Source organism: Pongo abelii, chromosome 11, assembly GCF_028885655.2.
Source record: "Pongo abelii isolate AG06213 chromosome 11, NHGRI_mPonAbe1-v2.0_pri, whole genome shotgun sequence".
In the NCBI taxonomy this organism is placed as follows: Eukaryota; Metazoa; Chordata; class Mammalia; order Primates; family Hominidae; genus Pongo; species Pongo abelii.
This window is the reverse complement of record NC_071996.2, coordinates 56,353,681-56,376,252: the sequence shown is the minus strand read 5'-3', so window position 1 is coordinate 56,376,252 and position 22,572 is coordinate 56,353,681. Positions and strand designations below refer to the sequence as shown.

At 36.7% G+C, this 22,572-nt stretch overlaps 1 protein-coding gene across 11 annotated transcripts in view; it reads right to left on the bottom strand.

Annotated features, from left to right (window-relative positions):
- GALNT13 (polypeptide N-acetylgalactosaminyltransferase 13) overlaps window positions 1–22,572 on the bottom strand; it is a 580,804-nt gene that overhangs the window by 484,678 nt on the left and 73,554 nt on the right. For all 11 annotated transcript variants that reach the window (XM_002812491.6, XM_024243884.3, XM_054549372.2 and 8 more), the window contains one exon: window positions 21,044–21,289. In XM_002812491.6, the coding sequence (XP_002812537.1) occupies window positions 21,044–21,185 (142 nt within the window). In that variant the 5' untranslated portion in view covers window positions 21,186–21,289. The remainder of the gene's footprint in view (window positions 1–21,043; window positions 21,290–22,572) is intronic.

Sequence of the window (22,572 nt, the reverse complement as noted above, 5' to 3'; positions counted from 1 at the left end):
CTTTTCAGAGGAAGGTAGAACAAACTGACCAAAATAACCCTCTAGAGATTGTTGCCCACAGGAACATCAAATTCAACAACTATCTATGCAAGGAAGCACATTCATAAAAACCAGATAAGCAGGTAAGGACCACATACCTAGGTTCAGCATAGCAACAAAGAAAAAGGCATTGAAGGGGATAGGAAGAAGAGTTTTGCATTGCCTACAACACCCCTCCTCTAACCCCAAGAGGCACAGCCTGGAGAAAGAATCTGGGTGCTTGAAGAAGGGACAGCAAAGGAAGTGTGGGACTTTGCATTAAGCCAGGGCCATTCTGTCACAGTAAAGCACAACACAGGGAAAAATTCTGCTGGTGCTCACAGACGGAGTACTTAGAACACCACTGGGTCTGAGAGGTATCTTTTGCCCCAGTGGGAGGAAACTGAATTCTAGTCAGCTCTACCAGTGACTGATTAAAATGGCCTGGGGCTCCAAATAACTTTGAGTGGCAACCAGGCCATAGTGACTGCAGTCCTTGGTCCAGCTCTGGTGCTAGGCTGGTCTCAGAGGCAGTGGACTTGGGGTATGGACTGGAGCAACATCAGCTGTGGTGGCCAAGTGAGTGCCTGTGTCATATCCCTCCTAACAGTAGGCAGCGCAGCACTGGGAGAGACTCTTTCTGCTTGGGTCAGGAGAGAAGATAGTACAGAGGACTTTGTCTTGCAATGTGGGTACCAGCTCACTCATAGCAAAGTAAATTATCAGGAAGATTTCTGAAGTGCCTAATTCCAGACCTTTGCTCCTGAAGGGCATTTCTAGACCCATCAGGGGCCAGAAGGGAATCCACTGCACTGACAGGTTGGACCAAGTCTCAGCAGGAATCACCATCTGCTGACTAAAGTGGCCTTGGGCCTTGACAAAAATATCCGGGGCAGACAGACAGTAGTAGATGTTGTCCATGGGTGAGCATCACTATTGTGCTGCTCTGGAAGGCAGTGGTTTCAGGTGTGACTCCTCATGATATCAGCTGTGATAGCCATGGGAGTACCCACATCACCCCTCCCTCAACTCCAGGCAGTGCCACATGGAGAAAAACTCCTTTTGCTTGGGGAAAAGACAGGGGAGAAAACAAGAGGCTTTGCCTAGGAACACAGGGAATACTCTGTCTTCCCCAAATCCACCAAGACTGTGTATTTAATTAAGTGAAGAGCCACAATGTTCCTGGGCTTATGGGGGCCACCTACTGCTGAAACAGCTGCAGTGACGACAAGCTTAGGTAACAACACTCAATCCCCTTTGAATTCCTGGAAAGCTCTCTAAAGAAAGATGAGTACAAATATGCTCAGACTGCAAAGATTGTGATAAATACCTAACTCTTCAATGCCCAGATATCAACAAACACCTACAAGCATCAAGGACATTAGGAAAACATAGCCTCACCAAATTAACTAAATAAGGCACCAGTGACCAATCCTTGATTGGCAAAGACATGTGACCTGTTAGAGAGAAAATTCAAAATACCTGTCTTTAGGAAGTTCAGCAAATTTCAAGATAACACAGAGAAGGAATTCAGAATCCTCTCAGAGAAATTTAACAAAGTGATTGAAATATTTTTTTTAAATCAAGCAAAAATTCTAGAGATGAAGAATTCAAGTGACAAACTGAAAAATGCCGCAGTCTCTCAAAAGCAGAATTGATCAAGCAGAATAAAGAATTAGTAAACTTGAAGATAGACTGTATGAAAATATACAGTCGGGGTGAAAAAATAAAAGAATGAAGTAATCCCACAAAATCTAGACAACAGCCTCAAAAGGGATAATCTAAGAGTTATTTTATTAAAGAGGATATAGAGAAAGGGATCAAGGTAGAAATGACAACAGAAATCTTTCCAAACCTGGAAAAAAACACGAATAACCAGGTAGAAGAACATCAAAGAACACCAAGAAGATTCAAAACAAATAAGATTACCTTAAAGCATATAATATTCAAATTCTCAAAGGTCAAGGATAAAAAAAGAATCCCGGGGCCGGTCGCGGTGGCTCACGCCTGTAATCCCGCACTTTGGGGGGCCGAGGCGGGCGGATCACGAGGTCAGGAGATCGAGACCATCCTGGCTAACACGGTGAGACCCCGTTTCTACTAAAAATACAAAAAAAAAAAAATTAGCCAGGCGTTTTGGCGGGCGCCTGTAGTCCCAGCTACTTGGGAGGCTGAGGCAGGAGAATGGCGTGAACCCGGCAGGCGGAGCTTGCAGGGAGCCCAGATCGCGCCACTGCACTCCATCCTAGGCGACAGTGCAAGACCGCATCTCCAAAAAAAAAGAAAAAAGAATCCCAACAACAGCAACAAAAAAAGCAAATAGTATATTAAGAAACTTTTATACATCTAGGACCAGACTTCTCAGTATAAACCTTGTAAGTCAGGAGGGAATGGGATGACATATTCAACATGCTAAAGTAAAAAAAAAGAAATCCAACCTAGAATATTGAGTATTATTTCCAGAAAAGTTAGGAGAAATGAAGACTTTCCCAGACAAAGAAAAGAGGGAGAATTTCAACATCAACCCTTCTTACAAGACATGTTAAAATAAGTTCTTCAATCTGAAACAAAAGAATACTAATGGGCAATACAACATGATATGAAAGTATAAAACTCACTGGCAAAAGTAAGTTCACAAAAAAATACAGAATACCCTGAAACTGTAACTTCAGACTGTCACTCATATATGTAGTAGGAAAACTAAAAACCAACCTATCAAAAATAGTAACTAAAACAATTTGTTATGAGATCAATAATATAAAATATATAAGTAGAGACAACAGAAGTCTTAAAGTTGGGGGGATGGAATGAAAATGTGGAGTTTTTTAGTTTTTCTTTTGCTTATTTTTTCCTTTTCATTGTGACCAGAGAAAAGTTGTCATTGCTTTAAAATCATTGATTATAAGATAATATCTACAAGTCTTATGGTAACCACAAAGCATAACCTAAAATAGATACACAAAAAACAAATAGCAAGAAATTAAAACTTTCTACCAAATGAAATTATGTATCCATAAAGAAAAACATTAAGAAGAAGGAAAGAAAGGATTTATAAAACAACCAAAAAACAAGACCCTCCTGTTCTATACATGTAATCACAAATGGCAGAATTTGTCATTTGTCCCTTCGCAGATTCTCCTCTGACAGGAGGAGATTCTCTTAAATAAAACAAGCCAGGCACAGAAAAACAAGTATTAAATTTTCTCATTCACATTTGGGAGTTAAAAAAAAATTGATCCCATGAAGATAGAGAGTAGAATGATGGTTATCAGAAGCTGGGAAGGGTAATATGGTAGGGGTAGAAAAGAAAAATAGTTAATGAGTACAAAAATACATTTTTGATCAAAGGAAGGTGTTTGGTAGTACAATAGGACAAGTATAGTTAGCAATAATTTATTGTATATTTAAAAATAACTAGAAGAGAGGAATTGGAATGGTCCTAACACAAAGAAATCATAAATGCTTGAGGTGATACATATCTCCGTTACCCTGATTTCATCATTACACATTGTATGCTTGTATCAAAATATCACATGTACCTCATAAATATGTAAAACTGTTATGTATCCATAAAAATATTTAAACATACTTTCCATTACATAAAAAAATTCTCACATTTTCAAAGATAACTTCATAAAAATATTTATAATAACATTATTTGGTGGTAAAAAGTTGGGTGCAATCTACACGAAAATTCATGACAAATAGTTATGAATACTACCATATAGACATATGATAAAATATTATGTGGCCATTAAAACCATATTTTTAAAGAATATATTATGAAAGACAAAATGCCCATAATATATTAATTTAAAAAGTAAATTTCATTTTACTGTGAGGGCAACATCTAGGTGGAATTCAAATTTAATTTTCTTCTTCATTTTTATTTATATTTTATTTTTTTCTACAATGAATATTAATTTTATTAGGAAAAATAAATAGTACCTTTTTGAAAGAAATTTAACAAAATATATTTTTCATTATCCTTCAATGAAATATCTAGAGAAGATTCAGTCTGTAACAATTACATATTTTTCAAGTTATCCAATGAATGTTATATCATTACATATAATACATAATGAATTTTAAAAAATAAACCTCAGTATTCATGACTAAATTATTCATGTTAATAATAGAAAAATGTATAAGAGAGTACTGAGAAATATATGAAAATGCTTTTCCTTTTTTTGCTTTGAGATGGAGTCTTGCTCTGTAGCCTAGGCAGGAGTACAGTTGCATGATCTTGGCTCACTGCAACCTCCATTTCCCGGGTTCAAGTGATTATTGTGCCTCAGGCTCCCAAGTATCTGGGATTACAGGCACGCACCACCATGGCTGGCTAATTTTTGTATTTTTTGTAGAGATGGCTTTTCGCCATGTTGCCCAGGCTGGTCTCAAACTCCTGAGCTCAAGCAATTCCCTTGCCTTGGCCTCCCAAAGTGCTGGGATTACAGGCATGAGTCACTAGGACCCAGCCAAAAATGCTGTTCTTATTTCTAAAACTCATGCCTTTCTTATCTTCAAGGGGCATATATTTTTGAATGAACGGAGGGTTTCTTTTGGAAAAAAAAAAAAAAAAGCAACTTTGACCCTCCTCACCCTCTACACCAAAATTAAATCAAATCTTAAAATCTAAAACCATAAATCTTCCAGAAAGAATTTTCATGGCCTTGGCATTGGAAAATACTTCTTAGCTAGAACAATACAAGAAGCATTAAAAAAATATGTTAGATTTCATCAGAGTTAAAAATTTCTGCTCTTTCATAGACCCCATTTAGAAAAGTAAAAAGGCAAGCCACAGGCAATCCAATTTTAAAAATGAACAAAAGATTGAACAGATAGTTCATAAAACAAGTCTGGCCACACACACACACACACACACACACACACACACACACACACACAGAGAGAGAGACAGAGAGAGAGAGAAATTGATGCTCAGTATCAATAGTTATCAGGAAATCCAAGTTAAAATCACAATGAGATACCACAATTAACTCAGTAAAATGGCTAAAATTTAAAATTCTGGCTATGATGTGTTGGCAAGGATGTGAAGTAACTAGATATTTCCTACATTGCTGATGGGAATAGAAAATAGTCTAACAACTTGGGAAAACAGACTGGCAGTATCTCACAAAATTAAACATACACTTGGCATATGACTCAGCACTTCCATCCTTTGGTATTTTCCCAAGAGTTGTGAAAACATATGTCCACACAAAGACTTGTGTATGAATGTAGCAGCTTTATTCATAATAATGAAAAGATGGAAACGACCTAAATGTCCACCAGCCAGTGCAAGAATAAAGATAATTGTACTCCATCCATATGCTGTGGTCTAAATGTTTCCCCAAAATTCATATGTTGGAAACTTGACCCCCAGTATGGAGGTATAGGGAGGTGAAGTCTTTCAGGTGTTTAGATACTGAGACCTCTGTCCTAATTAATAGAATTAATGCCACTACTAATAGGATTTATAGTGGCACATAAAGACAACAATGCTCCTCCTCTTTGGAGAACAAACCAACAAAGCACCAACTTGGAACCAGAGAACAATCCTACTTGCACCTTGGTCTTGGCTTTCTAAGCCTCCAAAAGTGTAAGAAATAAATTTCTGTTCTTTAATAATTACCCAGTCCCACGTGTTCTGTTATAGCAGCATGAAACAAAGGAACCATACCACAGAATATTTTTATGCAACAGAACCGCTGATACACCCAATAACATGATTAATCTCAAAACACTTACGCTGAGTAGTACAATTCAACTTTTAAGATTTGCTAGAATAGACAAAAGTAATCAATAATCACAAAAACCAGATCAGTGGTTATCAGGCCTCAAGTGGAGGAATGGGCTGCCTAGAAGTGTACATTGTGCAGGGGGAGTCATGATTGTCAGATTAAATCTGGGATCCATTTGTCCAAACTCATGAAACTGTAAAATTAAAATGGAGCTTTTTATAATATACCTTAATAAAGATGATTTTGGAAATAAGTTCCTTAATTATTCCCAAAGCTATACTTACATGGAGTTTTACTTATTGGCTAAACCATGAGTTCTGTTCTACAATGTAATCACCTTACTCTCAGTAGTTTTCCTTTTTGATTGAATTTTTCACTCTTAAAACTTTCCATTATTACTTCATTATTTTCATTTGCTATTGTCTCCATTTATTAGCTGCTTTTTACACATAAGTCAAACATACCACCTATCTCCATCTTTTTCAAAGTTCCTCAAACTTATTTTCCTGAGTGCTCCTGCTGAGTCCTCCATGTACTGATTCATTCCACATACTCCACATGATATGTCTATTCCATCTAGAACTCGCTTTACTCTCTTGACTTATTGACTACTACAATGTAAATATGCAATGATCTTATGAAAACCTCTGTATATCATGGAGACAGTGAAAGTATACACAAGGTAACATAAGGCAGGTTCTGAAGGAAAAAATATCATCTCCAGGCTATAAATTTGCCCAATTTGGGCTATAAATCAAATTATATGGGCCAACAAGAGACAAGAAAATATTCTACGCTTGGGTTGTGTGTAAGGTAAACAATTTTTTAAGCCTATTTGGGCCATGATAATGAAGTTACATCAAGTTTCTTAATCATATACATAAACTGGCTACTCTATGATCATGAAAACAGTACCAAACTTATCATGCATTCATTATTCAATCAGCAATTGTTAAGTGAGCACCCACTATAAGCCAGGCACTGTTTTAGGTGATGAAGATAGAAGTGGACAAAATTCTATTATAGCCAGTTGTCTCTGTACAACACGGCCCTTTAATTACAATAATTTCTACTGAGTAGAGATAAAATTTGTCCATTCCCATTTTATTGGTGGACAATTTGGTAAACAGTTTTGTTACCCACTCTCTAATCAATCAAGTATTTGTGGAATTGAAAATTTGATCTTCAAGCTTGTAAATTTTGTTTTCCATAGCTTTTATTTACATTTTTTAAAGATTATTAATTTTTGAAAGCATTTTGCTAAATACTCAACTATGAAGTTGGGTCTGCTAACTTTTTCATTGTAATTCTAATTTTTCCTAATTTTATATAAAGGATGTTGTATATACATGTCTAAAATTGTTCTGTCTTCTTGATAGACTGTTACCTTTATTATTATGTAGTGCCTCCCTTTACCCTAACTAATGCATTTGCCTTATATAAACGTGAATGAAAATATCTGCCTGATACTTACATTGCTGTAATAACTTATTAAGTATTTGCATAGAATATGCTGTTCAATATCACAAAAAAAGAATATTAGACCTTGCCTTCAAAGGACAGATAGCATCCTATTGATTTTTTGGTCTTAATTTCATATAGTCTCTCTCCTCCTAATAGTACAGCACTGATGTGCTGACATTTCATTCACTTAATTCCAAATTCCTTTCTTCCCTGCTAAACATGAAAACAAAAATATGTATTCTTTTTCTTTCTATCTCCAGGCTTTGTCACAATCAGTATTCAAGTAATGTTTCTTGGACAAGTTGTCTCAACTTATACTACATGAGTAAAGATTTTTGAGTAGTTACTTTTTTATACTTTATTAAGGTATAATTGATATATAAAAATATACATATTTGATGTACACATTTTGATGAATTTGGACTTGAGTAGTTACCTTTAAAAATAATATCTAAACTCAATTTTACAGGACGAAAATCTTTCTCCTACCAATTAATTTGTAAAGTAAAAATTTTAAATGACAGTATTCCCTTTAGTTATTAATTTGAGTGGTTTTAATTAATGAATAAAACTTCAGTATGAATCTTTATTTAAATAAGTACTAAAATATTTTAGTGCTATTGTATTATAAACATCAGCAAATAATCAATCTGAGATAGGAGGCAAGACTAAACTACAGAGGCAGGCCTCGGACACCAGACCAGATTGAAGACTAGCTAAAAAAGGCCAGGTAAAAAGAAGCTTTCACTCAGACATTCCCACCACTGCCAATGTCAATTTACCATTGCCATGGCGATACCCCAGAATTGCTGACCCTTTCCATGGCAATGACCCAATGATTACTACCCCTTCCCTGAATAAACTGCCCCTTAATCTCTTAATCTGTATGCAATTAAAAATGGGTATAAATGTGACAGCAAAACTGCCCTGGCTGCTACTCTCTGTCTATGGGATGGGCCTGCTCTGCAGGAGCAGTCACAGAGCTGCAACACCACCAGAGCTGTAACACTGTTCAATAAAGCTGTTTCCTTCTACCTCTTGCTTGCCCTTGAATTCTTTCCTGGACAAAGCCAAGAATCCTCATGGATTAAGCTCAACTCTGGGGCTCTCCTGCCCTGCATCAGCTTGGCACCCAACATGGGGCAAAGACAGAAGATGGCAATGGGTGATTAATGAGGCAGCAGTCAGCAATCAGCGAAGCAGCAATTGGTAGGATTAATGGGACAGTGATCAGCAGAGCCAATGGTGGCAAAAAGTGATTAGCAGACTGAGGATCGGAGAGGCAGCAAAACAGAGTTGTAACACTTGAGGTCTGTCACTACCAAAGCCTTTTCAGAGCCATTATTTTCCCTGGCAGGCAGTGGAGCTGATCAGATGAACAAGCAGCCATAGTGCGCTGCCTCATGTGATACCTGCCTCTCTGACCAGCAGCCCGGTGGGATGGGTTACTGGCCATGCAGGCCCCTCCCACTGTGGCAGCTGAGTCCATTGGTGAGATGGCTGCGATGCTGTCTGCTTTGTGTGGGGCCCAACTCTCTGACAGGTAGCCCTGTCAGTTACCTGCCTGTACAGGCCTCTCTCACCCCAGCAGTAAAGTCCATTGGTGGGGGGCAGCCATAGTGCCATCTGGTTTGTGTGGGGCCTGCCTCTCTGACTAGTAATGGGTGGATTACCAAATTGGTGCAGGCCTCTCCCTCTGAGGCATCCCCGCTGAACTCACCCAAGCTGAGGTATCCTGGAGAGATCTTCACCTGGTCCCACAGTCTGTTCCATTTCTGCTGAATGGGTGTTATCCCCTCTGCCCTTCCTTTCATAATATTTGGTAAAGCTAGGGAATAAAAGCCTTTGGCTAAGTTGTCAGTTCCTCACAGTTTGGGTGCCCTGAAACACGTCCTTGTCACCCCTTCTCCAAGTCCTTTGTCTTCTAACTCCATTTTATTGCTCCACCATTTGTTTTATTTTCTTAAATGACTTATGCCTTAAAATGTGTTTCATGTGCAGTCTTACATTTGCTTTAAACTTTCTGTTAATTGTGAGTGGAGAATTAAGGCAGTACACTTGGTTGTTACAGGTCCCCTGTTGTGTTGACTCTGGGATGCCAGAGTCACACTGTTCTGTGACCCCAACTTGGTCTTGGGTTCACTGCTGGCTGCCCCCTGATTGCCCCAAGGTTTTCAGCATTTGGTGAGGGGATCCTCATTGGTTGACACTCAGTAACTCTGGGTTTTCAGCATTAGTATTTTTGACCACCCCACAATATGCTCTGGGATTTTCAGCACTGACATTCTTTCTAAGTATGGTGGGTTATAGCCCCTCCCCCTAGGGGAATATTGGTCTTGCCTTTTTCTGCCCTTAGAGTTAGAAGTATTATTTTCCTAACAGCCAGCTGCAAGTCCCTTCCTGTGTGCTGTCTAACAAGTGCCTTGCTCAAGCCCCTCTTGGCCAAAGGAACTGGGAGTTCCTACGCCCCTGGCCTGATGGACAGCCACTTACAGCAGTAGACAAGTGGCCATCCAAATATTTTTGTTTTTGGTGTCTCCACTACTGGGTAAATTCTCCTGCAATTCAGGGCCTCTGAGGTCTTCCCTTGGGCAATGCTGTTTACCCTTTCCTTTCTCTCTTCCACAGCCATTTGTTTATCCTCCCTTTCTGTGTAACCCTCTCTCTGTGGAATTTAAGTTCAACATCCCACTGCCTTTTTGTAGCTTGTAATCTAATTTGTAACACCTTGCTACCTATGAAAAGTGGGAATGTAAAAGGGAAAAAGCAACTTGGCATTTACTAAACTTAGGCTAACCAAAACCACTATAGAGATCCTTACTAGACATGGGTACAACAGCAAGCATCCCAGAGGACCCACCACTGGGGTATGTTTTAGGCCAATGGAGAAAATTCAAATTTGGCTAAAAGAAGAAGAAACTCATTTAGTATGGCAATAATATTTGTGTTCAACACAAATTGGCAAACCAACACTTTTGGCCTAAACAATTAGACTTCTTTTCTAAAACTGAAAGAAAACAGGAAGAGGTCCCTTATGTACAGGCTTTTATAGACCTTTACTGGCTCATGTTACTTCCAGGCAACAGAAATTCATGCCTAAAGGATCCCCTCCCAGCTGCTTCCCCTTGGAGGCCTACTCCCCCTCCAGGGTCTCCTCAGTCTCCCAACTTTCAGTGGGTTGGGGAGGGGTCCCATCAGTTCTCTAATGAAGGACTGTACCCCAAGGCACACCTCATCCTTATCCAACTAGCCTCAGCCTATACCCCTTGCTGCCCTAGAAAGTAAGCCCAACCAGTACCACCGGGAGTCAGCCCCATACCAGCTCCTAAAGTCAAACCTGTGTCCATTGCAGGAGATACCTAATGGAAGTGAGGGAATACTTAGAGTACATGTGCCATTTTCTATGTCTAATTTGGCTTTACACAAGGAGAAACATAGAAAGTTTTCAGAAAATCCAGTAAAGTGTATAGAGGAGTTTGTTCAGTTGACCATGTTCTTTGATTTAACTCATCGTGACTTACAAATCATCTACTTGCTCTGCTGTGGGAAAAAAGCAAAGGAAAAAGTATATGGGTAAGCCAGTCAATTATGACACAGTTAGAGAACTATCTCAGGGCACTAGGAAAAAAAAAAAAAGAAATAGCCAAAAAGTACAATTGTTAGCAGTTGCCTAAGTCCCCTGCCCCCTAAGAGTTATCTATCATGAGAAAATGTTACGAAATTGGCATCTGGGATGGGATGCCTAGACAAGAGCCCCTAACTTGCCTGCCCCGGGCCAGAATCAGTGCACCTACTATAAGCAAGAGGGCCCTTGGCAATAAGCATGTCCTAACTGTCCCTGGTAAGAGAGAGAAAAAAGTTCTCCATCAATTCTAGAGCTAACCTTCTTCTACTAGCCCCCACAAACTGCCTTGCTCAAGTAAGTTTACTGGGAGTCTTGGACCATTGTCCCTGCAGATGGCTTCCCACAGTGGCAGACAAGCAGCTGCCTAAACATTTTTCTTCAGTGACTCCACTGCTGGTTGCGCTCTTTGGTAGTTCAGCGTCTCCAGGGTCTCCCCTTGAGCAATGCTGTTTGCTACCTCCCTTTCTTATTTGATGCTATTGGATCCCTTTCCCTGCCTCTTCCTGTTTTCAAACCTATTGAGGCAAACAAAATTTGGCCAAGTAGATGGTTCCAATTTTGTAAATAACTTGAATCCAGTTGTCCTGTGTAGGTAACTTTATTTAATGTGTTTGTTTAGGCATATATACAAGTATCGTGATATATGTTTTGTCTAGCATGCTATCAAGTTGCTTCATAAATAATCTTCATAAATTAAATGACTAGTCGAAGTTTATTAGTTTGAAGATAATGTTACGTCTTCCGAAATTTGACATTAAGATTTTTACTTTGGTAAATCACTGATATAGGTTTTAAAATGTTTAAAATGGCTTTAAATGGTGACTAGATTTGCATAGCAACTTGGTTCTTGGAGATAGTCTACATAAAACTGTTAAAAGTGAAAGAATGGAATAGAGCTTAAATAGTGAGCTTATTATGTGGTTTAACGTCTTAAAATGATAGAATGACTCTTATCTGTAGAATGCCAGTGTCTCGTGGGCAGTTTAGGATTTCTTCCTTCCTAGGTTTACATAAAATGTGCCAAAGAAATGTATTCTTTTTTGGGAAAAATAATTTTGTCTAATTTGGTAGTTATTAAAGGGGAGGTTCAAAATATGAGCAAACCAGTGAGTAAAAAAGAGAGATGTAGAGAACATCATGAATAGAAGATTTATTATTATTCTGCAAGGAGTAATATAAAGAAAGAGTAATTTTATAAGAGAAAGGATCTCATATAGTAAATTCTTGCCCTAGAGTAAAATGACTGGTTATTTAAGAAATAGGCAGCATAGGACAAGTCAGAACATTCTAGCATGTTATAGATGATCTGCGTAAGTATTGAAAAGTTTGTAAAGGAGAATGTATGGAAGTATTAAAAGGAAACTGTCTATAACAGGCTTTTTAGAAAATGGTCTCTATATCTGAACCAAATTTTCTTAAGTTATTAATTTGCTAAATTACCAGAAATTTTTATTTTCAATCCTGTGATCTACTTCTTTTGAAAGCTTCTGAGATTCATGTAGCTCTCTCCATTAGTTTGTCAGCTCCTTTGAGTTTTTCTCCTCTGATTATGACTGCTGTTGTGGCCTAATGCTAAAGTGTTTTGTCTTAGAGGTCTGTGGGAACAGTGTTTTCTCCCAACATAACTTAATTCTATGTTATTGGTGTTCCTCAATGTGTAACCTCATTTTGGCTTTTGGTTTTTGCTTAGAAGGGTTTTGAGGTTGGCAGGTGCTTGCCCAACTCCATTCCCTTTGGCCTATGTATTTTGGGTTTTGTTTTGTATCCCACCTTTTTTGTCAGGGTGTGCTGAAGGCAGTGTCAATGGCCAAGCTCTTATTTTGTCCTGAACCAATGCTAGGGTAGTAGTGTGCTGCCTGCTTTGGGTCCATCGTGTCCCTTGGTAGGGCCCACAGAGCCAGAGGACTTCAAGTCAGGGGGAATTGTAGTCAGCTGGATGCTCTCGGCCAGATGAGAGTGGAGGTGGGCAAGCACTCCTTGGCAGTCACGGAGGTGTAACCCCACCAGAGCTGTAACACTGTTCAATAAAACTGTTTTCTTCCACGTCTGGCTTGCCCTTGAATTCTTTCCTGGGCAAAACTGAGAAACTTTACAAGCTAAGATTTACTCTGGGGCTTGCCGGTCCTGCATCAAATCCACACTTTTTTTAGAGAAACCATCAATGATCCCTTTTCCTAAAGAACAAGGTTAAAATTCCTTTCCCCTGCACTCAGCCCTTTAAAATCTTTCTCCTGATGTTCAACCTAAAATCTAGAAACCCTTTTATGACTGATTCTGCTCCTATCAACTAATTCACTGATTTCTTAATCCATATTTTGGGAAAGGCAACATGCTTCTCCTGGCACTTCACTTCCTTCTGCTATCTCTTCCCTCCCAATTTTCACATGTCCATAAAACTCATCTATTTCAAGGCCTCTTAACTCTTATGCAAGTTTATTTGGTGCTTCTCTTACAGCAGGTACCACTTTCTGTTTTGTAATGTATTATTTATGAACACATCAAATCTCCAGTACCTCTACTGAATGAATGAATGGTATCAAATATTTTTATTAAGCTTTGGGGAAAAATTGGTGTTTCACTATTGCTTTCAATATTTAACTATTTTTTCTAAGACTTGTTAGGTTGACCCCAAAACTCACTGCTGAGAAAAACTGCAGTCTAAATTAATCAGTATGCTCTAGAGACTCAATAAATGCAAAATTCCCAGTCTAAAATAAGGCTAGGCAAGCCTGGCAAAGGTACTTTTCACTTTTCTATTAAATAAGACTTTTTTTTTTTTTTACCCAAAGTCAGTGGCCACCTCTTTCTACATCCTCCAGAAATACTCCTGTTTGTATAAATATTTCATACATAGTATATAAATGTTATGATTACTTTGGCAGAAAAGAGTCTAGGCATGCCTGGATCAGGGGCACAACACAGTCTACCGTTTCAACATATGGGCTCAAAAGTCTGACAAACCAGCTGTGAGTCCTTTCTTCCTTCTTACTAGAGGTTTGTAACTTTGGGGAATTTAAATTAACCTTTCCATATCCCAGTTTCTCATTTGTAAATGGGTATAATAATAGTACCTCTTCTAATGCTGCTTTTAAAGTTACTCAGAATAATGCTTGTAAAGCACCTAGCACAGTAAACCTAATAATTTTTCATTATTTATTTATTATAATAAAGTATTATTACAATAACTATATTTATTAAAATAAATAAATTATGATCTTGATTATAATTAATTGTTTTTCGTGACATTACTATGCCTGTGTAGAAGAGCAGAAGGGTCAGAGTGAATTGTGGATAAGAGTATGAAAGAGCAAAGCAAATATCAGTGGTCAAAATTTTATAAGGCCTATTAATTTTGGGAAACTGTATATAGAACTGATTGAAAATTATCTGGGACATATATGCCCTTAATCCAAATCAATTGTGTTGGTATATTCCACTGTTTTACGATTATAAATATTACAATCTCAACATTCCAGTGGTCATTATAATTTATTAAGGGCAATTCCAATACTGACAATCCATTTTAATCAATCATACCCTCTACCTATCTTGCAAAAGATAAAGCCATATATTTTAAAATTTTGCTGTTAGTTTTATTGCTTTAATTCACCAGTCTTTAGTTTTCCCTTATGTAAACATAGGAATTCTCCCCCAAAGCACCAAAGATTAATCAGACAAAATCAACAAACATTTGCTGTTTAATAAATGAGTGCATGGCTATAAGGAGGAGATAATTTAAAAAACAAAAAAAGAAAAGGCTGACACAACAGCCTTTTGCCAAACATGTAAGAGAGCAAGGCCATCTGTCTCCCTGGATTTATGAGAAGAAACCTTAGCCTCCCTGGCAGCACCAAGAAAAATGTAAAGGTTTTGAACTGAAGTCATTGGTCAGCAATTCCACTCATTTTCTTGATTTCCTCCAAATCAGAGCAGCATTGGGGAGGTCTGAGGAACAAAAGTGAATAAGAGCAACTTAAAATGCCAGAGAAAGTGATAACTGTCTTACTAATTATCCGCAAGCAGAATGATCACCAGTAAATATTTTCCTGGCTGAGATTTACACATCCTACAGGCTAGGGAGACCTGGAGGGTGTAGAGTGTCTCTGAGAGTAAAGACAAAACACGGAGTTTTCAGAATGTGTATCTCCACACTGGTATCCAAATGAAAACACAGTACTTGAATTCCAATGCAAACTGGTATTTACTGATGACAGAATCATTTGTGAATTGTACTGCTATGGATATTTTGTTTATGTGAAAGAAATTTTCTTGGGTATATGACTATAAGTGCTGAGTTATATATGAATGCTCAGATTTCAGAGATAATGCCCAACTGTTATCTGAAGTTATTATAAAAATGTAGAGACACATCACCTTTAACAATTGGTATTATCAGTCATTTATAGTTTTTGCCAACTGACTAAATTAAGTGATATATCACTGTAGCCTTGATCTGCATTTTTCCAAGTAAAGCTCATGTTAATTATTCCTTCACAAATTTATTTGCTATATGTGTTTCATTTTCTATGAAGTGTCACTTCAGTTCTGTTGCCCATTTTTTTCTATTGGGTTATTTGGGCTTTTCTTATTAATTATAGAAAAATTTTATATATACTTGATATATATAACAATCAAGTTACTTATACATACTTAATAATTTGTCATTTGCATTTGCTTTATATATATTCTACGATTTTTAACTTCTCTTTTTACCTTCTTTAAGGTACATTTGAATGAACTAACTTTCTCAAGTTTAACATAGTCAAATTTATCAATATTTTTGCCATAATTTTGTTATGTTTTAAGAATTTTTTTATTCCAAGGTCTTATAGGTGTCTAAATATTTTTCTGCTGAAGTTTTAGTTTTGTTTTTGACATATAAGTCCTAAATCCAAACTTCATGACATGAGTTAGGCATCCAATTTCATCTCTTTCCACATGGATTGCCACTTTATTCTCGGTTCCATTTATTGAACAGCCTCTCTTTTCCCCACTGATCTGCAGTGCCTCTCCTGTCATATACACAATGTTCCAAACATATGTACACATGTGGTTCACCATCAGAAGGCTAGTTCTCTTCCTTTGGACAATTTGTCTCCCCCTGTGCTTCTCTGTTCCAATTATATAGCCTTAATTACACTAAATTTTAAGAGCTGTTACTTGTGACATACCCACTCTGTATTTTACTCCTTTAGAAGTATCCTGGGCTTTCTGGAATCTTTATCGTTCTATTAGAATTTTAGTATTTTTTTTGCTTTTTACTAGTTATTTCCTATTCTTAAGCTGTAAACTTCAATTTTAATGTTACAGCCTTTGTGAAGGTTTTTGTTTTTTTTTTCGTTTTTGAGATGAAGTCTCACTATATTGCCCAGCCTGGACTCAAACTCCTGAACTCAAGCAATCCACCTCAGCTTTCTCAGTACCTGGGATTACAGGCACACACCACCATGCCTGGCTTGAGAAATTTTTTCTAATACTCTAGATCCAGTGTCCTCTTCTTCCTGATCCTAATATCAATTATGTTTTATAATCATTTCTAACTTACTTTTCCTTTTAGTTGAATATATATTCAGTCATTCGTTGCATAATGATAGGGAAGTGTTCTGAGAAGTGCATCACTAGGCAATGTCATCATTGTGCAAACATCATAGAATATACTTACACAAGACTAAATAGTATAGCCTACAGCACACTTAGGCTGTATGGTATAGCCTATTGCTCCTAGGCTACAAACTTGTATAACATGTTACTATGCTCAATACTATAGGAAATTATAACACAATTGTATCTGTGTATCTAAACAGACCCAAACACAGAAAAGGTACAGTAAAATGTTATAATTTGTTTAACTTTTATTTTAAGTTAGGGGCACATGTGCAGGTTTGTTCCATCAGTAAACATGTGTCACTTGGGTTTGTTGTACACACTTATTCATCACCCAGGTATTAGGCCTAGTAGTCATTAGTTATTTTTGCTGATCTTCTCTCTTCTCCTGCCCTCCACTCTAGTGTGTTTTGTTCCTGTCTATGTGTTCATGTGTCCTCACTGTTTAGCTCCCACTTATAAGTGAGAACATGAGCTATTTGGTTTTCTGTTCCTGCATTAGTTTGCTAAGGCTAACTGCCTCCAGCTCCATCCCTGCAAAGGACATGATCTCATTCTTTTTTGTGGCGCATAGTATTCCATGGTGTGTATGTACCACATTTTCTTTATCCAGCCTATGATTGATGGGCATTTGGGTTGATTCCATGTCTTTGCTAATGTGAATAGTGTTGCAATGAACATATGCATGGATGTCTCTTTATAATAGAACAATTTATGTTCCTTAGGGTATATCAATAATGGGATTGCTGGGTTGAATAGTATTTCTGTCTTTAGGTCTCTGATGAATCAGTCACCACACGGTCTTCCACAATGGCTGAACTAATTTACACTCCCACCAACAGGAAAGAAGTGTTCCTTTTTCTCCACAACCTTGTCGGCATATGTTATTTTTTGACTTTTTAATAATAGCCATTCTGATTGGCAATGAGGTGGAATCTCATTGCGGCTTTGATTTGCAATTGGCTAATAATCAGTGATGTTGAGCTTTTTTTTTTAGTCCCATTAAATTGCCATTAAAATTCTTCACAGAAATAGAAAAGACTATTTTAAAATTCATATGAAACCAAAAAAAGCCCAAAACTCAAAGCAATCCTAAGCAAAAAGAACAAAGCTAGAGGCATCATACTACTTGACACCAAACTATACCACAGGGCTACAGTAACCAAAACAGCATGGTACTGGTACAAAAACAGACATATAGACCAATGGAACAGAATACAGAACCCAGAAATAAGTTCGCACACCTACAACTATCTGATCTTTGACAAACCTGACCAAAATAAGCAATGGGGAAAGGATTCCCTATTCAGTAAATGGTGCTAGGAGAACTGGCTAGCCATATGCAGAAAATTGAAACTGGACCCCTTCCTTATACTACATAGAAAATTAACTCAAGATGCATTAAAGACTTGAATGTAAAACCCAAAACTATAATAACCTGGAAGACAACCTAGGCAATACCATTCAGGACATGGGCACAGACAAAGATTTCATGACGAAGACACCAAAAGCAATGGCAACAAAAGCAAAAATTGACAAATGGGATCTAATTAAACAAAAAAGCTTCTGCACAGCAAAAGAAACTAACAACAGAGTAAACAGACAACCTACAGAATGGGAGAACATTTTTGCAATCTATGCATCTGACAAAGTCTAATATCCTGCATCTATAAGGGACTTAAAACAAATTTACAAGAAAAAAAAAAACACTAAAAAGTGGGCAAAAGACATGAACAGACACTCCTCAAAAGAAGGCATATATGTAGCCAACAATCATATGAAAAAAAAAAAAACTCAACATCAATGATCATTACTTTAAAATATTATGGGATCACCATCATATATGCAGTCAGTTGTTGAGCAAAAAATCGTTATATCGCACATGATTAAACGCACACACATACACAGTCACATAAATACATACAGAAAGAGAAAAATGTTTACTATATATTTGACTTTAAGGTCCATGGCAGGTGGGAGCCTTGTTCCCTTATGTCCCAAACATCAGGGACCTCAGGTATATACCCAGGATTTGCATAGAGTAAGAACTTAATATATAATGAATGAACGAATGAATGAATGAATGAAAATATCTCAAAAATTCATTAATAGTGTATGTTAATATTGGGTCCTTAGGAATTGTTTAAAATTTAGACATATAAGGGAACTTAAAAACTGCCTACTCCAAAACCTTTGCTTTAATAATGGAGACGCACAGGTCCAGAAGTATCTTTTTTTAAGTAAAAAAAGCCTGTTTTTAGCAGACCTAAAATGTGAAAATTTCAGTTAGGTACGCTTTGCACAGCATCATCCGCTTACAAATAAAATATTTTGAAAACAAGGTGCAAATTCCTAAAGTAAAATTCTGAAATAATAAGTGACAATTGAAAATGAAATTAAAACCCTCAAGTCTATTTTCCATTTATTCAAGACAAATAGTATTAATATAAAACTTTAAAGTAGTACAATGTACTGAATGTTTGTGTCTCTGCAAAACTCATATACTGAAATCCTAACCTTCAAAGTGATATTAGGAGATAGGGCCTTTGGGGGGGTGATTAAGTCATGAAGGTGGAACCTTCACGAATACAATTAGTGCCCTTATAAAATATGCCCCAGAGAGATTTCTCAACTATTCTGCCTAGTGAGGTTAGTGAGAAGACAGCTGTTTATAAGGAACAGGCCCTTATCAGACGTTGCATCTGCTAGCACCTTCATCTTGGAATCCCCAGCCTCCAAAATTGTAAGAAATAAATGTCTGTTCTTTGTTAGCCACCAAGTCTATATTTTTTAACAACCTGAATGAAGTAAAATAACAAGTCTTATAAACAAAGAGAACAGTAGTTTAATTTTACAATTTAAATACAAGGAAAAGTTATTTTTGCCTTGCATTGTTAAATTTCACATTTTGAGATTTAAGACTTAAGGAGCATTAAGGACATAAATCAGCAAAACTGTACCTTTTTGCTACTTGCAGAAAAGGCTATCAAAGTTTTGCTGAATCAGATTATAACTTTTTTTGTGTGTGACCAACCTAGATGGGTTCCTTCAACAAATGACAGAGTGATCATTCCAAACTGATGTAATCCATCAAAAACACTTTTCTACATTCAGCCAAGCAGCAACTCAACTGATTCTGACAAAGAAGCTGAGAAGGATGATTAATTCTGGGGTTTTAAATAAAGATCAGCAAATCATTCCCCAACTCAAAAACATGGACTTATAATGTTCCCGTCTCAGAATAACTGAAGTATAAAGGCATAAAAAAATGCATGTAAACTACCTAAATGGGTCTAGCATCAGTCACTTCCAAATTTTTTTAAATTATTTGTATTAGTCAAAATCTAAAATGCAAGTTCCATTTTAAAAGACAAGGAAGCAATTCAGAATTTCTCTAAATGAACAAGAGTATTTTTGTAATCTAAAGCAAACTCAACATGTCTCAAGTAATCTTTGATTTGCAATCTAAAGCAAACTCAACATGTCTAAAGTACTCTTTGAACAAAAATTAAATTTTGGAAATGCTCTTCTGTTTCCCTAAATTTCATATAACCTGATAGTGGTAATGAGATTCTGCTTATTAAATATTTTGTTCAATAAATATCTCAAAAAATCTATAACATTAAAAGCAGACCATATTCATTAAATAAATGTAAATCTCAACTTGCTAATTTAGATTCACTTTTCCAAAAGGTACAAACATGTCATCAAACTTCAATTGAAGCTTGCTTTTTGTCATATTTATGCAGAAAACTTTTGCCAAACAGAGAATATGTTAGTTCAATGTGAATAAAACTAATTTTGAGTACTCTTACATATTTTAGAAGTATTGAACTTTCTAGGAATACTTTAGAAATATATTTATAGATCTTGAAGTTAACAAAAAAGAAAGCATAGAGAAAACTGGAATAACTTCACAGAAAACAAATCTCCATGGCTTTACTTGATAAATAACCATTCATACAAATTATTATGTTTACATTCATATTTAGTCTTTGAAACTGGTCCCTCAAGAGGAAAATACTGAATTAAAGTAATTTTATAGTATACTTGAAATTATCTTTTTCACTTAACATACAGCCAGCAATCTGGTAAATCTGCATACCACCATGTGTTTTGTTTTAAAAATTGGTTGTTTTATTTCAACTGTTTTGGAAGTCTTTAGTGGTGTCATTCACGCACAGTTCGTTTGCTAAAATCGCCACCTGTCTCACTTTAGTGTTTTTTCCGTTTTATGTTATGTGCTTGGTCTTTAAAGGCTTTTGGCTTCTAGGAGCCTAGATTTAAAATTCTGCCCAGTTTGAATGTTCACTAAACTGTTCTTTTCATACAGTCACAGAACACCAGAATTTATTAGGTTGAACAGTATCTTAGAGGTTAGCTAACTCTTCTTATTTCTTCCAAGAAGACACCTAAGACCAAGAAAGGTAAAGTAACTTCCCCATGGTTAAACATGCATTAATAGTGCTGCCAAAATGCTCTTCGAACTCACTAAGGCAAAACTCTTCTGATTCTGAAGTTTCTTATTTTGTCAAGGCACCACTTTTCTCATCTCTATAAAAACAATATTTGCTTCATAAGCACTTACCCCTCAATGCAGGCAGCAGAGATCTCTCCTTCTTGTCATCACATTTGTTACATTCACTGAAGTACAGCAGTAAGAAGACATCAACAAGAACCCACATCAGTGAAGTGGCTAGAACCACTTTGCAGTAAACAAATCTCCTCATGTCTTTCCTTGATTTCTAGTTAACACACAGATTGAAGACAAATGCTACTGTGATAAATCCAAGCCACACAGGTGAACTCCAAGATGAAAGCAGGATACATTCCACTGTATTAAAAAAAGAAGAAAATTTCATTAATTGTACACATAGATTTTTGGATAAAGAACATATAACATGAAATGTATGACTTGTTTGATGTTCTCAAATATATCAGTACTCAAGCCTTCGAATCCAAAATTAAAAGCCTAAATAAATGAAAGTTGCTAGCAAGCTAGTTGGCTAACATTTTAATACCTAATACTAGATCTGCAACTACTCTTCTAGGCCCTTGACAAACTATTTGATTCCTTTAAGTTGTACTGTAATGAACTTAAAGTCATATCATGATATTCTTTATAGCTCCAGGTTGTCAAATAGTGCAATTCTGACTTTACTCTAATTCAGTACTTCTGACTAGCCAATAATTCTGAAATAGAAATCATCCTGGGATACAATATATTATAGTGGCTAAAATCTGGCATTCATAGACACGTCTGGGTCTGTACACCTCCTAAGAATGGAAGACTTTCTAAGTCACAGCTTCCTCATCTGTATAATGTGGATAGAAATGCCAAAGCTAAACCTCATTTGTTATGAGGATTATGTAGAATCATACTTATAAAGCATCTTGCAGAACAGATAATTAATAAAACATAAAACAGAGCTGGGCACGGCGGCTCACGCCTGTAATCCCAGCACTCTGAGAGATCGAGGCAGGCAGATCACCTGAGATCAGGAGTTTGAGACCAGTGTGGCCAACGTGGTAAAACCACGTCTCTACTAAAAATACAAAAATTAGCCAGGCATGGTGGCACGTGCCTGTAATCCCAGCTACTCAGGAGGCTGAGGCAGGAGAATCACTTGAACCTGGGAGGTGGAGGTTGCAGTGAGCTGAGATCACACAACTGCACTCCAGTCTGGGTGACAAGAGCAAAACTCTGTCTCAAAAAAAAAAAAAATACATACATACATAAAAATAAAATAAATATATAAAACAGAAAAAATTGTTCTCATATTCTTAAGCAGAGCAATTGCAAGACACAATCAATAATTACCTAGCCTCTAAAATCCTAGCTGATCTGCAGAGAAAGTATCTACAATAAATGTGTGTTTAAAAGAGATAGCATGCATCCAATTTATCAGGGGAAAGAATATATTAACATAAATGATTTAAAATAATCAGAGCAAGAATTCTAAAGGCTATAAAAAAGATATATACATAATTATTAAGATACATTTTTCAAGTGTAGAATGAATACCTTACACTTATTTGTTTTATTTATACTACATTGAGCATTTTATTTATACTACTACATTTGCTTAACTACCTGGTTAACCAACTTTTATCTAT